Consider the following 20,561-nt stretch of genomic DNA (forward strand, 5'->3'; position numbering starts at 1 on the left):
TCTTGCCTGATCGGGTCATGGAATTCCAACTTCTTATCAATCACATATCTCACACGTCGCTCTCACACGCCATCATCTCAATGGTGAAAAATATAGGATGGGGAGTGCACAGAGGTTACAAGCTTTTTTCAAATCCCTGTTTGTTTAGAAATCCAAACTGCCGTAATATGCGGCCCACTGAAACCTCAAATGTTGATAATATGTCCGGTAAATTTCTATTAGCAGATTAGTAACTCATGCTAATGAAGTGCCTTCTCTTGTTTACCTGCCAAAAGGTCACCAGATACTCGGAACGTAACTCACGATCTAGCAACTATCATTCATTACAACCATGATAATTATTTTATTTTCATTCATTTTCGTAAGGTCAGACAGAAAGATAGCCAAACCTGTTGGTAGGTGTGATAGAAGCCTGCATACTTTACAGTTTTGGATTTCACAGTTTCTCAGTTAAAATAACTATTAAAATCTATGTATTATAATTGCTTGCTATAGCCCTGAGTCTAGAGTAGTAGATAGTTGGGGTAGTATGTATAAGGTAGTTACTGAGAGGGCTTTGAGGTAGCACACCAACTAATACAGGACTCAATTTGGCCTGTCAGCTTAGTTTGAATTGAAACGAATATTTAGCTTCATGAAAGTAAATGAGTTGCAGGGACAACAAGAGTATCAAAGAAGGTATGGTTTCAATGCTGAGGTTTCAAAATATCACTGCAAGCATTCTTTGGTCAATAAAATAGGCAAAACCACTAACAGATTAACAAAGATATCAGTATTTGATAACCTTAGTGATGACTGGAATAACACCTGTCATAACACTGCAGTATCATGCTCAACTTGTCAGGGCACATTTATCCAGCAGTTAACTATGTCACGGCTGTGGGCGCAGGCAGAGCCACCAGCCTTATTTAGCCCAGATGCAACCTGTGTCTCTAGGGCTGCATCGAAAAAGGAGTACTACGTACATATGTGTACTGCTTTCTGCTGTAGAAAGTATGCTTTTTTGAAGGCATATTACGTGTGGCAGGGTTTGCCATTTTACAAGCTGGCAGCTTGTAAAATTAATGACGGCACTCTACTTACCAACCGAGTGATTTATTTATGCTATTCAGTATGCAGCTTCAGACAAAATCAGGGAGAACCTTATTTCCTCATGTGTTATTTATTTTTAAGGTTATACAAACATGACGTATATGTGACAATATTTCATAACCATTGAACTGACACGGTCTGCATGAATGCAACCTCAATTCTGTCCCATTTAATCTCTAATAATGCGACAATCGAGCAGAAGTCATTCAGAAAATACTTCCCAATACTCTTTTTTACCTAAATACAATAGCTGTTTCGGATGACAAGCAATAATCCGTAAATAGTTCATCAATATCTTAAACCACAATCTGTTGATTGATAGCTCTGGGGTAGTCACACTTATTGCTTGGTGTGATACTCTTTTGGAAAACAATGTCCCTGACGTAATTATATAAATGTGTGGATTTTAAATGTATGTCCATTGCATGAATCTAGTCTTTACACTAATGTGACAGAAGGCTTTATACCTTCTTCTTTATTTTATAAATACAACATATCCAACTGCAAATATCCTGAACCCAAACATAGGCTAATGGTAAGCAGTAATGTTAAATATTAAGTCGATTTTCAATGAGGACAATTAAGGGGTCGTTTAGTAACAATTCATACGGAACTAACCTATATTTGGTCCTAAAGCAGATCAGCATCCGGAGTAAAAAAAAATAGTCTACTAGTGGAACATCCGAATATATTAAACCCTAGTCTCAAGAATCTGACTTCAGTACTTTTGGGTTCCAAGATCATGGTAAATCTGGTAGTGGGATACTACCTTACTATATTTATGTATGGATATGCATTGTTTTATCTGTTACAAATGCACTACAATAAAATGCATTGGTGATGATTTCATGTTTAATCTGATCGTTTGTGACTACTAAAACCATATTACATTTAACCAAATTCTAACTACATATGCAATCGATGCCTAACAAAATAATAAGCAGTAGTGCAGCCGAAACCATAAAGATGGGTTGTGGAGCTAAAATGGCTGAAGCCCATAATCGCAATGCGAACTGCAGTAGCAGAACTCCAGCAGAATCTCTAGACGGCAAACACATAACTAGCTGCCTGTCAGGGCCATAATATTTGAATTAGACCCAATTGTTAGCGTATGCTTTAGGTTTATTATCGTGGTTTGTGTCATTTAGTCTCATCCATAAAATGATATGCTGTTATAATGTTAACCCATACTCATAGTTGCTTTTGACAAGGGTCAAAAAGAGACCTCGTAGACTAAGAGGTCATGCCATATGAAAATTATAAATCTATTCCCATGTCTGACTTCGAAAATGTTTACAACTTTAAAATTCGTCTTATAAAAGACCTTGTTGAAATATATATAATGAAATAAATAAATAAATAATAATACAAAAGGAAATAAATAATATATATATAGAGAGAGAGAGAGAGAGAGAGAGAGAGAGAGAGAGAGAGAGAGAGAGAGAGAGAGAGAGAGAGAGAGAGAGAGAGAGAGAGAGAGAGAGAGAGAGAGAGAGAGAGAGAGAGAGAGAGAGAGAGAGAGAGAAAATGTGTCATCCCCATAACCGTAGTGGCCTACTTAGTTCAAATATAATTTTCTCCCTACACCCGGTTTCGCTCTCGTTTTAAGGCACATGTAGAATGTATATCCAACTATTGCCCAAAAGGAAAAGGAATATTTTTAGATATGGTTTTGAATGAACCATCATCGAGCCGCCTGCTCGGCAGCCACAAGCCTCCAACATACGCTCGGTCATTTTGTGGCGCAAAACCAAAGACGATTTCACACAGCAGACGGTGAGAAAATAAATGAAAGAAAGGATTTTTCACTGTCAAATGGTTTAGCGCTAAGAAGAGCAGCGTGAGCTGTCAAGTAGACGGGTGAAGAGAACATACCGATCTGGACGCTGGGGGAGCCGCAGAACCCACCGCGCCACAAGAGCATCAACAAGAGCAGCGGCTTCATCCTCCTCGTCAGGTTGGCTCTTCTTAAGGAATAATCGCCTCCATTTCACAGGCCGGCACGTTTAAAAACAGCAGTTACAGCCGAGGGTTTTGGTCCCGTGACAAGATCTAAGTGGAGCCCTGCAGATACCTGGATCACTTCTCTCCTCCACCGTGCGCACCCTGCCGCTGTTTGACAGTGGTGCTGGGGGTGGGTCTCAAGGACGCTACAGGAATACTAATGAGCCACTTGCAGACGAAGAAGCACGACACAAGACCGGGATTTGCCGACAGTTGTGCATCGTAGAGGTACTCGCAATACGCCCCATAGTCTCGAAACGGCCAACCTAATTAAACGTTTGCAGCGTTTGTCAATAAAATGTGTGTCTCATCACTGATTTGGTCTCCTTCAATCTATCAAGGGTGTCCATTGAGCCACCGTTCGCTGCAATCTTTTGAGCGACCCTTTTTATTACATCGCGCCATTATAGAGGTAATTACGGTATAACCTAGTCGACGTTAACCCACCAAACCTACGTTTAACTCGCTACATTATTTCATAATTTTGTGTGACCTGACATAGAAGCCCTTTCTCAATAGTTTTTTGGAGGGAACATGATAATAACATAATAACACGCTCATTCTGTATGGAGTCGACGCCCACATCAAAATATAAAAATATCCTAATAGGCCTACTTAACTTTTATTCATTCATTTTGAAAGACACCATTAGCCCTAATTTATGCTTATCTGTTTATTTTTTTATATTGCCTACTAATTATGCCTAGTATGCCAACTTATTATAAATTATAACTAATATATAATGTCTAAAGGCTTTATTAAAATAAATACAATTATCAACGATTCAGTCAATATAAGTAAAACCTGTTGTATTATGTATTGATTTATTTACGTTTGTGTTTCGAAGCCTACATGTCAAGCTTATCCAAAGCATTTATTTTGTTGTTGAATGTTCACGGTATATACCCAGTCCAGGAGAGGGACACTGCACCACCTGGGTGGTGCAGTCTCACTCTTCTGGACTGGGTGAGACATACTGGGGGCCCAAGGGACCCACTGACAGGCACTGAACCCTGCTGCTGGCCTTGTCGGTTTGCTGGCAGAATATCTTGACTGATGGTGAGCAGGAGCCTGGGATGCTGATGTAGGAGCCCTTCCTCCCAGGAGCTAACCATGGGCGTCCACTGGCTGCTTCTCCAATCCCTGGTAGTCCTCTGTTTGGAGGTGGCAGTGAGGACTACACTGAGTATGTGGAAAGGTTGGAAGTAGAGTTTCCAACATTGCAAAATAGAATTGATGTTAAGGTTAAGGCAGCACTCAAAGGTTTGTGTGGGACAAGGACCTAACTGAGCCATGGAAATCGGGGGGGAGGGGGATTTCATAACAGGCACCAATTTGATGGCTCCATTACATTCGATTTCAGACTATTGTGAGTCCAGGAATGTATTAGATGACAGGTTAGTCTGTGGCATCCATCGTGGGAAGCCCCCCTCACCATTTAAAACAGCCTCAAGGAGAGGTGTTCAGTGAATTTGAACAGTGTGAGTCAGCCGCACACAGAGCCCATCTATGCTGCCATGGAGGTAAACAAGAAAGCAATGAGGATAGAGGTGGATATGCCATCATCCAGGAGACCAACAAACGGGTGTGGGACGCTGAACGGGTGCCTGCTGTCCCACATGCTGGGCTCAAACTGAGGACGTCAAAAATGTTGTGTATACCAATAGTAGGGGGATAGCAGGCGTCATTGATCAATATGAGAAATGCAGTAGTTGTAATTACTTGTGCGAGCCATATACTCTAGCAAACAAGTATATGGTGCCCATGACATCACCTGTTGGTTTACACATGACCTTTTTTACGGTGTAAATCAATCATTCAGGACTCTTACTCTTGTCTGTATTCTGTATTCTGATGACATCGTCATTATCTGCTACAGAACAGATAGGCATCATGCATGAAGTTTAAATATAGTGATGTGAACACATCACAGAAACCAAAGACATGCCCATAGAAAAGACCATCACTTCATTCCTTCAAGACCATTCCAAAGATCAGGACAATTTTTGTCTTATTTTGTGAAAAATATCCAAGGAAGGAACTTAGATTTAGGTAAAACATGTTCTTGGGTTCCATGCTTGAAAACATAATCATGTTTTCAACGTGGAACGAGGAAAAATTCAAGCGGTTCTTTATGGGCACTAAAGTGAAAAGCAGGTTTACAAATGGATGAAATACAAAACGAAATACAAAAAGGCTGTAGCCTAATAAGAAAACTGAATGTGCAATGAATTAAGGTTCTAGAATTAACAGTTTTTACACACCAGAGACACATATGCTAGCCCGGGGACACATAAATCACAGTGGAGGTTTTTACTGCAATGCTTGCTAGGAGCACTGCTGCTGAGTCCTGTCGACAGCAGTGCCCCTGGTAGTAAATCTCTCTCTCTGCCTTCTGCGTCGTCGTCCCCCCCCCTCTCTCTCTCTCTCTCTCTCTCTCTCTCTCTCTCTCTCTCTCTCTCTCTCTCTCTCTCTCTCTCTCTCTCTTGCACACACACACACACACACACCATGATTTCCTCTCACACATGTACAGTAATATAGAGCGGTGCAGGAGGGTAGGTTTAGTACAACTTGTGATAGGACGTTGCAGGAGAGCACAGGGAGCTCACCGAGTGTTGTGAGGCAGACAGCAGAGGAGGAACAGAAAGGAAGTGAGACACACACTTCTCCAGCCGGTTCACGGAGCCGCATACAGAGCACTGCGTGACAAACAAAAAAAACCATTACCTAGCAAAACTGCTGATCCAGCTGAAGGTAGGAAGCCATCATTCTTTGCATATCTTATGCAGTTATAGAATCTCTATACGGGCAGCACATATGTATAATTATGTTATATTGTCTTCTTATTTGTATGCTGGTGTTACATTGAATTGTTTTTGCCTAGCAGGGCTTTAACCTTGGTTTTGATGAGCTGTGTCATTGCAGCTCTAACACTGCTCTATTGCTGCAGTCACTCTCTCTCTTGCCATCCCATCCTGCTTTGAGCCTCTATCTCTTTGCTTTTGTGTTTAATGTCCCTCCCCAGTATTCATCTTATTACTGGCTTTTTCAATGCTGCCTCTGTCTTATAGTATGTTTTTTTACGGAACTATATTGATGCCAGAATATTTACCATGAATTGTTTATGCTACAATTGATGTCCTTAATGCTATAATCTATATCACACATTTAAATGAGATTGAATTGATTTCAAGTTCATCAGCGGTAACTAGCGAGGTTCATTTTAATGTATTCAGGGACTCAAATTCAGCCCGAAAGACATCGGGCCCCACGTTGCAAAGAAGCTGATAAGTGCCTTGCAAGGCCTGTGTGTTGTGTCCCCCCTGGTCTCATCAATTAATAGGAGGGAGTTTAGGATGATATCTTTGCAGCCAAGGATGTGGGCCACACCAGATTTTGTAACAGCCGTTTTCAGATACCATCAGTTAACCAAAAGGGTTCTTCATGACGTCGGCAACAGTTCTGATTGCAAGGTAATCACAGGAATCCAAAAGTAAACATTTGACAGTGATAGGGGTCCAGTTTTAATCATTTCTGGCATTAGCATCGCGGATAGTGATATACATCGATTTATGCTACCTCAATTACATTTAGCATGCAAGGAATAACATGTCATGTCATGTTATAATATGTATAAAACCACACTTTAGTTAAAAGCTGTAACATGTATGAATATTTGTTTAAAACATAAAAAAAATTGCAATAACCACAGCACAGCAGTCCTCCAAAGAAAAAGCCAGGCATAATCACCCAAAAGAATGAAACCTCAGTTGACTATTCCACAAATGTAGTCGAACAATGTAGTGATATTTATAATAATATATAACGCCAGTCCCGTTTCATACTGCTTCTATTGTTTATTTTATGTCATACAGTTGGCCTGCTTCTCCTCCCCATTGTCTCCGGTGGTCTGGTCCGTTGGTTGCGTTGGGCTGTGGGGCGAAAGAGGTTAGTGAGCGTTAGTGGCCGGCTGGCTAGCTAGCTTACCCCGCCGGCTCTTATGGAGCTTCTCCAAGGGAAACCTGCATTAGAGGAAGCCAGGCGGACGCAGACCCTCAACCATAGTATGAATGGGACCATGTGCACATCCCGCTTGACCGGTACATCTCTGGCCACCGCAACGTGGAAAATATATATGAGCCTGAACGCTCTTACACAATGACAAGATCCAGCCTTCTGGGCCAGTGTCTTCCCGATACCAATGTCGTGGATCGGATCGGGACATCCTGATCATTTAGAGAAAAACAAGTCAAATGTTTTTGCCAGTTCCCCGCCAATGATGGACGGTGGTCTCGATGCTGGCCTCTGGTGTCGGGGCTTGTGGTAAAGGTTCAACACAGTTTTGTTTATTCAAAGATATAAGGTAAACATATACTATGGAGCTGCTGTGGATGAAGCATCTGTGGGACAAAGGAAATTCTATAGTATGTATTGGTAAGGATTGCATGTTAAAGACGCCTATGGGGTCTGATTTATCTAAGAAACTAAAAAGAGACAGTTTAACGGTCAGGTGAGTTGAGTCTAACCGTATATGGTGTTGAATTGTGACTAGAAACTGGTGTGTTAGCTCTAATACTGTTTCAGGTCCAATACAGTAATAAGGTTAGCTTTAATACTGTGTGGTCTAATAGTGCGTTTTCTGAGGCACTTCGACGTCACGACAAAGTGGCACAGCGGAGGCTGGGTCTGCGTGGATGTGTGGAGCTCCTAATGGCCAGCGGTTGATATTGACAGCCGTGTCTGAGAGCCACATTATTTTAACAACCAATATATATTAGTTAAAAATGATTATTAGTTCTAAAGACAGAGTGAACCCAGCACCATGTTCTTTATATGGTTATGTCTTATATGATCATAAACATAATAATCCATGACATTTTATCAATGTTACTAAAATAACATTGAGATTTAGAAAGAAAAAGGGGTCAGATCCCATGTTTAACGATACCCAAAACCTGCTAACGTTTCACTCTGATGCTAAAGCAGGGGGTGTTTTTTTGGTGATGAGGGGAAGGAGATTGCGGGGGAGAGTAATCCTCCATCTCAAAAGACTCCTCTCTAGAAACAGAGTGCCAAGACTCTGTGTCGTACCCTGTGACATTGCTCATTATGATACTGCTGATAAGATATTGCTCAACGACGAGTTCACAAAGTTACCATAGTGATAACATCTCAGTCTTAATGAATCCCCTCCCCCCTCTTTCTCATGAATGAGAGAGCTCTATGACCATAACGTCTGTTTATTTTTTCGGTGTTCTAATTCCAGCTGAATTGGGTTCACTGGCTCTTTAAAGACTCTTTCACTTTGGACGATTAGGCGATTTGAAAAAACTGTAGGCAATCTCAGATATTCTTGATGTTGACTGCTTGTACCTCAAGGTTACATTACACCTCACTGAAGTTGATTCAGTTCTTATGATGAAATAAAAAGTGAGACTTTGCTACTCACTCAATTAATGTTAGGGTGGCCGCTACTGACAGTTCATACATTAAACATACATTATCCTCTGTGAGCACAGAAAGATTATGGAAAATGTCCTCGAAAGTGATGAGCTAAAAAGATAGGGAACCCTGAACACGGTTAATTAAGAAGGTCCTGCAGGAGTATGCAGCTCTTCCCAAGGAACTTCTCTTGCACGGTTGACACAAGGGCTGTCGTGCTCAAGAATTTTCACCTGTGGTAATGTAAGGTGACTTAAGGCACTCAAGGTATGCGATATGAAGACAAAGTAGTTTCTTAATTGCTAATTAAAGGGGACATATTATGAAAACAACACTTTTCCTGGGATTTAAGGTGTTGGTTTGGGTCTCTGGTGCTCCCACACGCATGCAAACTTTGAAATAAGTCTATGACTTTTTGAGTGAGACATGCATTTCTGAAAGTACCCCGCCTACTGTTACCAAACGAGCGAGTCAGTTTCGGCGCTTCCTCCTACGTAGGAAGGGGGCACATTTTAATATTACCACCCACTTCCCCACCCCCCCTCCAATCAGAGCATAGATACAACTTTGTGGACCAGCGGATGAGTGCTGGGCGGAGATGTTTGCGCATTACAGAAGCAGGGAGCTCCCATACAAAAATAGATGTCTAGCTCCAGCGGGCAGCCCGGCGGAGCTGCCGGACTGCCGCCAGAGCTTCGGTGGCAGTCTGCTTTTCAAAAATGCCACGAAGCTCCCCCGCCGGAGCTGCCGGACTGACGCCGAAGCTCTGGCGGCAGTCCGGCAGCTCCGGCGGGGGGGAGCTCGGCGGCAGTCCGGCAGCTCAGCTCCGGGAGTAAAATCCCCGCATTCTCCTCCATGTCGCGGTTCAATATGGACTTCAGAGAGTCAAGGCCAAAGTTCCTTTCACCCAATTCTTCTCAACCATGGCCGACCATAACCCCCACTACGAGTCGTTATTTGTTGTGGAAGTACCAGAGACGTCAGACTCAGTCTTTATGATTCATAATATCATCCGAGGCGCACATAGCTTTTGACCGTGATATTAGATATTATATTATATAGATACCTATATATTATATTATTATTATTATTATTATTATTATTATATTATATAGATATAGAGCTCCGGGAGTCCACAAACGGCAACAATCATACTGTGGTTCACTCTGACAGCAGATTTGGTCAATGAGCAGCAGCTCATTTGCATTAAAGCTACAGGCACAAGAAACAGCACATTTTGAAGGGACTGAAACAGAGGGGAATAGCGATAGGCAAGATTCTTTTTCCTAAAAGCTATTTCCAGCAAACAGCTTCAAAAACATGTTTTCTGGAACTATGTTTATTCGCTGGGAAAACACCATAATCTCCTTCAAGAAACAAATTTGATCTGATAAGGTCTGGGCCCAGTTTCCCGAAAGCATTGTTAGCCTCAGTGGATCGTGAAGTGTGTCGTACGAGCATCGTACAGTTTTCACACCGTTTCCCGAAAGCATCGTTGGTAACGAACGTAGTGAAAACGCTTGTAGCTAACGAGGACTTCAGGGGTACTCGTAGGATGCTAAGAGCATCATTAGCCTACTCTAGCCTCAGTGGCAGTGGCGTAAATATCGGCGGTGCAGCAAAGATAGAGACATTTTAGAAGTCAACAACATAATTTATTGCAGCAATTTAAAATTCCAAAAATACATGAGCATGCCGAAATGAACCGATCAAACGCCACGTCACAAGGCATATAATAAAATCAAATGATTCCATTGCTCTTGTGTGCGAGGTCGCTTTCGAGCTGCACTTGCTGTCTTCCTCTGATTTTAATTCAACCATCGTGTTGTATTGTGACTAGAAACTGGTGTTAGCTCTAATACTGTTTCAGGTCCAATACAGTAATAAGGTTAGCTTTAATACTGTGTGGTCTAATAGTGCGTTTTCCGAGGCACTTCGACGTCACGACAAAGTGGCACAGAGGATGCTGGGTCTGCGTGGATGTGTGGAGCTCCTAATGGCCAGCGGTTGATATTGACAGCCGTGTCTGAGAGCCGCATTATTTTAACAATCCATATATATTAGTTAAAAATGTTTATTAGTTCTAAAGACAGAGTGAACCCAGCACCATGTTCTTTACATGGTAATGTCTTATATGATCATAAACATAATAATCCATGACATTTTATCAATGTTACTAAAATAACATTGAGATTTAGAAAGAAAAAGGGGTCAAATCCCAAGGCATATAATAAAATCAAATGATTCCATTGCTCGTGTGCGAGGTCGCTTTCGAGCTGCACTTGCTGTCTTCCTCTGATTTTAATTCAACCATCGTGGTTAAAATGTCCTCATATTGATCAATGACAGAAGCATAGGCGTCGATTACGCCGGGGACGCCGGGGACGCGTCCCCACCAGATTTTGTCAAGAATCATTTTGTACCCACCACTTTTAAAAAAAAAATCGAGTTGAATTATTATGGATTATTGCACGGGTCTTCTCAACGCCGTGGAACGCTCCGTTCACTTGCATGGGCTCTTCACAACTTCGCGGTGAATGCTAGATATAAATTGGCCGCTGTCAAGGAAAACAAAGGACTTTTTGCCTATAATGACGTCTTTGGTATCACTCCTCAAGTAGTCCAATAACTTTTCAATCCCAGCGTTTTCGGTTGCTAAGCGACGTCAACGTCTTTGGTGGACTATTTCTCTGCTGATCAACACTACGAATGCTGGTAACAAATAAATTGTAACAAGCCACACCATGTGAGGTCATTTTTTCGTTTTAGCACGTAGCCGTGTAATAAGCGGGGTAATGTTTAGAACGTCGCCGGTCAAATTTAAGCCCCTTCAGTGGGAAGTAATTACCCTCGCTGCGCATCGGTGTCATGGGCGTCAGTTTGTTTTGAAATGTGCTGGGGACAGAGACGCATTCGGAAGTGCATTTTTAGAAGTGCTGGGTACAATGAGGATGCACTCTTTTTTCTCTCTTTAGTGCCGGTAATGAAAGGTTCTGAAAGAAGGCATAACCATGTAGCTAATTACTAAGGAAGAAAATGTATACAAAATCTGTCTGGCACGTTTTATGAAGAAAACGTTTTCAAAAAGCATCGGACATATGACCCACTATGTTCTGCTCCATGTATCCAATGTTGACAACGTGACATGATATGGCTAAGCTAACAACATAAACAAGAGGAGCTAGGAAAGGAATTTAACTGCATGTTTAAGTTCAGAAGGGCCAAACGTGTGGCTACACACAACACTACAAAAGTCGTCAAGATTGAAAAAGAAAAAAAGTATTTGTTGCACAGCTGAACGCTGTATCACATAAGGAGCTGGCTGTTCTCCATTCACAACACGCATTCCATCAAAACTAGCGTACATTCAGGCATTCTGACCAAAACGCATGCACTCCCCCCCACAATTATTCCAGAATTCAAGCAAAGCAAGAATGACCAAAAGTCACTTTGTGTCAACAAGAGACTGACTCCACCGACTATCTTTTGCAAGTTAAAACAGCCGACCACTTGAGTGCAAAAAACACAAAAGACCTCGCCACAGCACCAGCAAAGCAATAAATATTGCGTCTTACCTTTATTTATGTGGCAGTGGTCTGCAGATGCATCCTGTGGTGTAGCCTACCACATCCATTTAGTTCAACAGGTTATCGTTCTGATACTGTCCATGGTACTAGCAACCTGCTCTGGTGCTTCAGATGTATTCAGGCTAAAATGACTTGATTGTCTGATGCCTCATCATCCCAGCCAAAGAGTATTGGTATTATTAGTAATGGCTACTTGCCAAATCGAATCAAATTTTCCAATGTATTTGTTATCATTCGTAGCGATGATCTGCAGAGAAATAATTCGCCAAAGTCGTTGACGTCGCTTAGCAACCGAATACGAATGTAGTCTACAGCATTGAGAAGAGCCGTGTGATAAGTAAGGGATAATGTATAGAATGCCGGTCATTATCGGGAAAATAAGCCCCGACAGGGCGAACAGGACGCCTAGGCCTAATCAATTGTGATTAGGCCCTGGCCACAATTGATTAGGCCTAGGCATAATCAATTGTGCGGCCTATAGGCCTAAACAATTGTGTATTAATATCTTTAGCATTCAAATTATTGTAGTCTATTAATTTCGTAGGCTACTCTGCTGTTGGCCTTGATGAGGAGATATTTTAACGCTTTTTAACCCCATTTCCCTGCGACATTCCTGCGTCCCCCTCAGAACGGAGCCCATTTCAGCACCGTGTCGGTGGACAGGTACAATTCTAAGAACGTCGTGAGTGCAGTGAACGCATGTTTTGGTGCTTGAACACCGCCGCACGGCAACCGCCCTTATAACCGCCCTGCTGCCGGAGGGTTCAGCGCGGCGGTGCGAAGGGCCAGTCGTTTTCAAAAGCGGCTGCTGCTGCTGCCACTGCTGCCGCCGAAAGCTGCTTTCACACCGCCGCGCAGCAACTCGCCGCCTCCATTCATTTCAATGAGGGAAGGGCGGCAGAGGGGAGGCGGTTACAAAAGCGGCTGAAAACCAGGAAGCGGTTGCCGCCCACGTGAACGTGCACAGATTTTGCCCTACCGCTCAGCTTTCCCCGTGTTGAAACTTTCGGCGGCAGCAGCAGCAGCCGCTTTTGAAAAAGTCTGGCCCTTCACACCGCCGCGCTGAACCCTCCGGCAGCGAGATGGTCATGGGCGGTTGCCGCACGGCGGTGTGCAAGCACCTGAAAGTTTCAAAACGGGGAAAGCTGAGCGGTAGGGCAAAATTTGCGCGTTCACGTGGGCGGCAACCGCTTCCTGGTTTACAGCCGCTTTCGCGTCCCCCCTCTGCCGCCCTTCCCTCATTGAAATGAATGGAGGCGAGTTGCCGCGCGGCGGTGTGAAAGCGGAGTTTCGGGAAACGCTCCAAGAAATTCATGATGGTTCGCAAGATCCATTGTGAGAATGATCGTACGAGCAAAGATCCATCGGGAAACGAGGCCCTGGTCTGGTCCCTCTATGTATCTTTTTCCTTTCTAAAACAGTTTCAGTTGTTAAAACAAATGGATTATGCTTCAAAAGTCATGTCACAGCTTTACTGTAAAAGTTACAAAAACAAAGGCTTTTAAATGAGAGAACTTCAAATTAGGGCTTTCAAGTTCTGGGCCAAGTTTCCCGAAAGCATCGTTAGCCTAAGTGGATCGTATAATGCGTCGTACGAGCATTGTACAGTTTTCACACCGTTTCCGAAAGCATCGTTGGCGACCGTAGCTAACGAGGACTCCAGGGCCTCGTTTCCCGATAACGATGGATCTTTGCTCGTACGATCATTCTCACGATGGATCATGCAAACCATCGTGAATTTCTTTGGAGCGTTTCCCGAAACTCCTCTTAACATGAACAGGCGTTCACTGCACTCACGACGTTCGTAGGATTCTAACTGTCCACTGACACAGTTGCAGGAAAATGGGGTTAAAAAGGGTTAAAATATCTCCCCATCAAGGCCAACAGCAGAGTAGCCTACGAAAAGAATAGACTGCAATAATATGAATGCTAAAGATATTAAAACACAATTGATTAGGCCTAGGCCGACATATGCTAAATCAGTCCTAATCCTGAACGCACTGTGCATACATTTTTTCACGGCAGTTCCCCCCCCTGAAATAATTCCATATTACAAAAATCCAAAATAGCCTGTGTGACAACTACATTTATCTTAAAGTGCTGATTTCTGAAACATACTTTGCGCAGCAAAGAGAGCCAACTTTATCTGATTCCGCATAAGGTTTCATTGATTGGCGCGCACTCTCTAGTCTAGAATATTTGTAGACATAAAAATGCAACGTTCCATTCATTCATTATCATTCAAACGCAGAGGCTAGGCATTGACACACGGCTATTGCTGACCCGATTAGGAGAAGTTGGTCTATCCTGCCCATATTTTTGGGCAGGATGAAGTAGGCTATAGGTATTTTTACACTGCCGAGCCGGTTTGGTATAGAAGCTTCGCACGCCTGGCGATTTCGTCTTCTTATCTCAAGTTTCCTGTTTAAAACCGAGGGGGTCAAATCCCCCGTTCGTCACGGCGCAGGCTTTCTTGGTTCACTTTGGAAGGCGGGGCTGCGCACGGAGTCTCTGACCTCTTTAGAATAATTTGTATTATTGCATACTCCCGAATGATTTAATTGCATGCAATAATGGGTTCACGTCTGAGTGTAGACCACAAACGCGATTAACCATGGTCAGGGATGTTCGTTACTGTCTAGACACGGTACAATAGTGAACTTCATCACAGCCTCACCGAAGCACCCACAGTGCTTAATGCAAACAATCGCAACGCAAAACGCCTGCAGAAATTCTCCGACACCCGCTGGTCTCAGCATGATTCATATCTACAGTAGCCTATGACTTCTGCCATTGATCAATATGAGGACATTTGAACCAAGATGGTTAAATAAAAAATCAGAGAGACAGCAAGTGAAGCTCGAAAGCGACCTCCCACAGAAGATTAATGGAATCATTTGATTTTATTGTATGCCTTGTGACGTGGCGTTTGATCGGTACATTTCGGTGTATTTTTTTAATTTTAAATTGCTGCCATAAATTATGTGTTGTTGACTTCTAACATGTCTCTATCTTTGCTGTTTAAATCTCACAGTAGTCTATGAGTAATATATCGATAGTAACCACTGTTTATGGTTGCAAAATTGCACCAGCTGGGCATTCCATGGTATTGGATGTGCTTTAATAAAACGCATCCAATACACGGAATGTCCGCTGGTGACGCCACTGAGACTATAGTAGGCTAACGATGCTCTTAGAATCCTACGAGTACCCCTGGAGTCCTCGTTAGCTACAAGCATTTTCATGGCGTTCGTTAACAACGATGCTTTTGGGAAACGGTGTGAAAACTGTACGATGCTCGTATGACGCACTTCACGATCCACTTAGGCTAACGATGCTTTCAGGAAACGGGGCCCAGGGGTACTCGTAGGATGCTAAGAGCTTGTGGGTGACAGCAGTGCAACTTCCACATACCTTGAGAAGTAATCTACCAGTAGATCGGTCTTGCCTTGCAGCATGAAAAGGTCAGCTCCCAAGGTTTGCCAAGGCCTGTTTGGCATCTCTGTTGGGATCAGCGGCTCTTTGACGTTCCTTTTCTCTTGACTGCAGGTCCTACATTTCAGCACCATGTCATTCAGCTGACTACTGAGTCCTGGCCACCATACCGTCTGTTTGGCCCGGCCCCTGTGCTTTGTCACCCCCAGGTGTCCCTCATGTAGCCTCTGCAGCACATCACCTTGTAAGGCCGATGGGATGACGAACCTCTTGCCCCGCAGCAGCAGTCCATCTTGCACAGTCAGCACTGCTCTATAAGCCCAGTAATGTCTCAGCACTCCCTTCAGTTGACTTTTGTCAGGCCAGTCGTCTGTGCAGTACTCCATCAGTGCAGAGCATGTGCTGCCTTCAGGTGCTCACGTAGGCTGCACAGATAATCTCCACTGACAGAAATGTTGCTGATGACAGAGTCTACATAGATGTTGGTGTCCTCTAGTAGGCTTGTATCCGTGTGTGCTCTTGCGGCTCTCAGAGGAGCACGAGGTAAGGTGTCGGCCGTCCACAGGCTTTTGCCAGGGACATGATTGACTGTATAGTTGTACCTCATGGGTCTCATCCTAAACCTTTAGATTCTTGGTGGGAGGTCATCCAAAGCTTTCCCTCCCAGCAGACTCACCAACGGCTTATGGTCAGTTTCCAGCTCGAATGGTCTTCCCAGGATTAAACAGCTGAACCTTTCACATGCCCACGTCGCAGCCAATGCCTCCTTCTCCACTTGAGCATAGCGCTGCTCTGTTGGTGACATTGACCTGGACGCATATGCCACAGGTGACCACATGGCATTGCTCTTCTGCAGCAGGACTGCCCCCAGGCCCAAGGAAGAGGCATCAGCAGAGATTCTTAGTGCACTGTTTGGGTTGTATAGTGTGAGCACTGTCGTAGCAATTTTTCTTTTTCAGCCAGGTTAGGCGTGAAGCGGCCCAGCTGATTGACCATGCCCAGAAAACTCCTGAGTTTGCTGACATTTTTGGGTGCATCCATTTCTTGTACTGCTCTCGTCTTCTCTGGATCTGGCTTCACTCCATCTGCTGAAATCACATGACCCAGGAATCTGACCGTGTGTTCTGTGAGCTCGCATTTGTCCATGTTGAGCATAAAGCCAGCCTTTTGTGCCTTCTCTAGCACCCATGTTGGCATCTAATTTGCTGAATGCTGTTGCACCAGCTAACATGCCCAGAGTGTGTTCGACAGAAGGCAGGATAAACTTTTCTCTGCATACTGATTCATTCATTTTTGTGAAATCCACACAAATGCGAACATCACCTGCTTTTTTCGACACCACCACCATCCCGGCACACCAATCAGTCGGCTCCTCAATCTTGGTGATTACGACCATTCTCCTCCTTCACTTTTCCCATAAGCGGTAGAGGTACTCTGCGTGGTGTGTGGAGAGAGAAGGGCACAGCCTCTGGCTTTAATTTAATTGAGTATCTGAACAAGACCCAAGCCGCTACACAGCTTCGGATACTGTTGTTTAAACGATTCCATGGCGATGCCGTACGACATAAATGTCCTCCGTGGCCGTCTTTTTCCCTCGGCGCAGCGTTTCTCTGGCTACACCTAGGACAGAGAGTACATTGCCACCTGGCCCAAACAATGGCCGTGTCGACACTGCCAGGCGCTTCACATCATGCCCCCCTGTAATGTCATGGTACACCTCGGCTGGCATGGCGGTGACATCAGCACCAGTGTCTATTTTAAAGCACACTTGTTTTTGTCTCACTTGTTGCTGCACCGTCCACGGGTCTTTTCCAGCATCCACGGCCCCCAGGAAAAAGCTCTCTTCTTCGTCTGTAGTGACAGCATTCAGAGATTTTGCACTGTTTCTGCACACCTTGCCATAATGTCCATTTATTCCACAGTTCTGACACACAGCATCTTTAGCAGGGCATTCCAATATTCCATGCGAGGGCATTTTCCCACATCTATTACAGGCCTTTGAGCCTGACTGTGGCCATGCATTAGGTTAATTTTTGCCTGATGTTTGTGTTTGTGCTTGTGGCTGAGGCTTTGATGGAAATTTGAGTTTTCTGTAGCTTTTAGCATGCACAGTATCAACTTAGAGCACTTGCTAGCACCGCCATTTTCACCTCATAAGTCAGACTGCTGTCGTCTTACTTCTTCAGACTGCCTTGTCTTCGTTATAACAGTTTCCAGGGTTAGGTCTCTGTCTCACTGTAGCTTCTCTGACAATGAGACGTTTCTAAGCCCGACCACTTACCTGTCGCGGATCAGCTCATTCTGTAACTGTCCATATTTGCATTGTTCAGCTAATCCGAGCAGTGATGAAGGAATCCACCGTTTCTCCTGGCAGTTGCACACGCTGATTGAATTTGGCTCTTCATAGATTACATTCTTTTTAGGCTCAAAAAATGCATCAAAGCCCGCCTTGACATCTGTGTACATCTTCCTCTCATCCTCAGTTAGCATTACCCCCATCTTCAGCTTCATCGCCCATGCAGTACACTAACGTGTTCACCTGTTTTTCTTCCAACGTCGCGTTTAAGATGCTTGCAAGCCGAAAGCGGTCGAATATCATAATCCAACGCTCCCTATCTTGGGGCTTGATATAAACTAATGGCTTTGGAGGTTGTATTGTGAATGTAGCAGTTGGTGTAGGTTGCGTCAAAGCTGCCGGCTGGTCTCCCATTCTTCTGCCAAAACGATACTTTCCTCTCCTTCGTCTTTTTAATCTCTCCGCTTACAAGTTGCCCAGTTCTGACCCCATGTTGAGTTATTATTATAATGAGGTTCGTACAACGACGTAATCAGAGTCTGTCTTTATAATCAACTCTGTACAGCAGTAGTAGACTAGTGTGCATGCACGGGACTCCAGCTAACCCCGCCCCCGGTACCGACATCCATCCGGTTACTACAAAATAAAGGCATTCCTTACACCAGGGGTCTTCAACGTTTTTCAGGCCACGGACCCCCAAACTGATGGAGAGATGGAGCGGGGACCCCCTACTTATATATTATATAAAATTGTGTTTTATATTAAACTGGTCCTATGGTGCCATGTACAAAATTAACCTTGTTATTGTGCATTCAATACTAAGATATTCAAATAATACGTAGGTTCATATGTTCATGTTTTTATTTTAAACATGTGCAAGGTACAGTAAGTAAACTGTAAACATAACAGACATTTTTAAAACATAAATGTGGAAAGGAAAATTAGTGATGCTTGTTAGTGCCACTGGCATGCATAAACATACCTGCTATCTTGCATTAAATACTGAGACAATTAGAAGTGGAAGAACAGCTCATCGGAATAGAAAAGGATCATATATACGCCTCAATCGGAATACAATTCTCTCTCGGTTTGGGGTGGGTGCGGCTATTTTTTAACCTAGAGATGGCATAAGCAGCTTCAGTAGTTCGCAATTGGTCGGCGTCGGCCTATAGGCTACTTTTATGCACATCGACCGCTTTCAAGGAAAGTCGATTTTTTGCCTCATTCACGTCTTTCTTATCACTCTGCAGTCCGGTAATTTATCAACCCTGGCGAGTGACGTCAAGGTCTTTGGCGGAATATTTCTCTGCTTTCACTACGAATTGTAAAAATAAAAAAATAAAAAAAGGCACACCGTGTGAAGATATATTTTCGTTTTTGCAAATAGCCGTGTAATAAGCGGGATAATAGAACGTCGCCGGTCATTATCGAAAGTAATACCCTTCAGGGCGAAGCAAGACACCTCCGCTTCGCGTCAGGGTCCGGTTCGCCCTGTCGGGGCTTATTTTTCAGATAATGACCGGCGTTCTGTACATTATCCGCTTACATAACAGCACTCTCTCTCTACCAACAGTCTTGGCTGCGCACTCTCATCCAAATACGTATTGTTTGCGGCGGAGAAAGGGGTAGGCCTAGATATAAAGACCAGACGAGAAACTGACGTTGCTTTGCTGTCCTCCTTCTTCTTAATTGAAGGAGCAGGCAGAGAAAAGCTCTCTCCTGCTGGGCTTTCATTAAAATCAAATACATAAAAATGTCACCAAAACTTGAAAGCCGACGGCAAGAATTAAATGAGAATTAAATGACCAAAATCGTGAGGACTAGACTAGGCTTGCGACCCACACACACATGTGGCGCTCGCGCGGTCGTAGCTCATTGGCGCCACCTATTAATCATTATGTGCCAATGCACAGCCTCTCATTCAAATGACTTAGGGGTCATTTGACCCCTCTGTGGCGCTAGTAAGTAAAAATGGCCCGGCGTTCCTAGTGTTAAATACACAATACACAGTGTGTTGGAATCATGTTAATGTGTATTTAAAGGCATTTCAATTTGTGGAAGAAATTGCGGGGGGGGGGAATATAAAACAAATGTCTATCTACCAAAACTTTCGCGACCCCCCTGCAGTACCTCCGCGGACCCCCTGTTGAAGACCTCTGCCTTACACTATTATTCCATAATACCACATGTGGGATTTACTTAAAACATGAGTGCAATTAAAAATATGTCAACCTTGTTTATATATTTACTATTCACATTAAAGGAATTGTATACATTCTCCCTGTACCTAGAGATACCTCCCTTCCTCTCTCTGACTGAGAGCAATTAAGATCCTTTTTATTTGCATTGCCATGATCATTGGCATTTGCATTGCCAGTCGAGCCACGAAGACTCAGGCCAAGCCAATTGACTGACTTTGTTGTGTAGATTCCTTTAACTGTGTTGCAGCCTTGCTTGCAGACTTGTAGACATGTCCACTTGCCCCAGTGTTGAACTTGGCCTCTCCCACAAATTCTAAACTTCCATGATGGTCACTCCCACTCACCTTTGTTACCTATGTATTCATTACCCACAATGCAAACGTAGCCCTGTAAGAATATTGTTCACCCATTGTCTCACTGAATGAATCCGTGGTAACTTCTCTGCCTGTACTTTCCCATGACCATCCTCTAATATAAAATCAAATATTTCGCTCATGTTCA

At 43.6% G+C, this 20,561-nt stretch overlaps 2 protein-coding genes across 16 annotated transcripts in view; one reads left to right on the forward strand and one right to left on the reverse strand.

The window, feature by feature from the left end:
* LOC132453827 (glutamate receptor 2-like) overlaps window positions 1-3,107 on the reverse strand; it is a 55,332-nt gene extending 52,225 nt beyond the window's left edge. For all 10 annotated transcript variants that reach the window (XR_009524814.1, XR_009524813.1, XM_060046807.1 and 7 more), the window contains exon 1: window positions 2,968-3,107. Coding sequence is in view for 8 of the 10 variants with exons in the window: in XM_060046807.1 (XP_059902790.1) it covers window positions 2,968-3,037 (70 nt within the window). In the remaining 2 variants the exon portion in view is untranslated. The remainder of the gene's footprint in view (window positions 1-2,967) is intronic.
* An 81-nt stretch (window positions 3,108-3,188) lies between these two features.
* The window catches only part of LOC132453828 (glycine receptor subunit beta-like), a 41,954-nt gene continuing 24,581 nt past the window's right edge, over window positions 3,189-20,561 (forward strand). For 3 of the 6 annotated variants that reach the window (XR_009524815.1, XM_060046815.1, XM_060046814.1), the window contains exons 1-2: window positions 5,574-5,853; window positions 6,975-7,047. The gene's annotated coding sequence lies outside the window, so the exon portion shown is untranslated. Of the gene's footprint in view, window positions 3,325-5,573; window positions 5,854-6,974; window positions 7,048-20,561 lie in introns of those variants that run through there. The other 3 variants (XM_060046811.1, XM_060046813.1, XM_060046812.1) reach the window with 3 other exon arrangements.

This window comes from Gadus macrocephalus, chromosome 3, assembly GCF_031168955.1.
Source record: "Gadus macrocephalus chromosome 3, ASM3116895v1".
NCBI classification, from domain to species: Eukaryota; Metazoa; Chordata; class Actinopteri; order Gadiformes; family Gadidae; genus Gadus; species Gadus macrocephalus.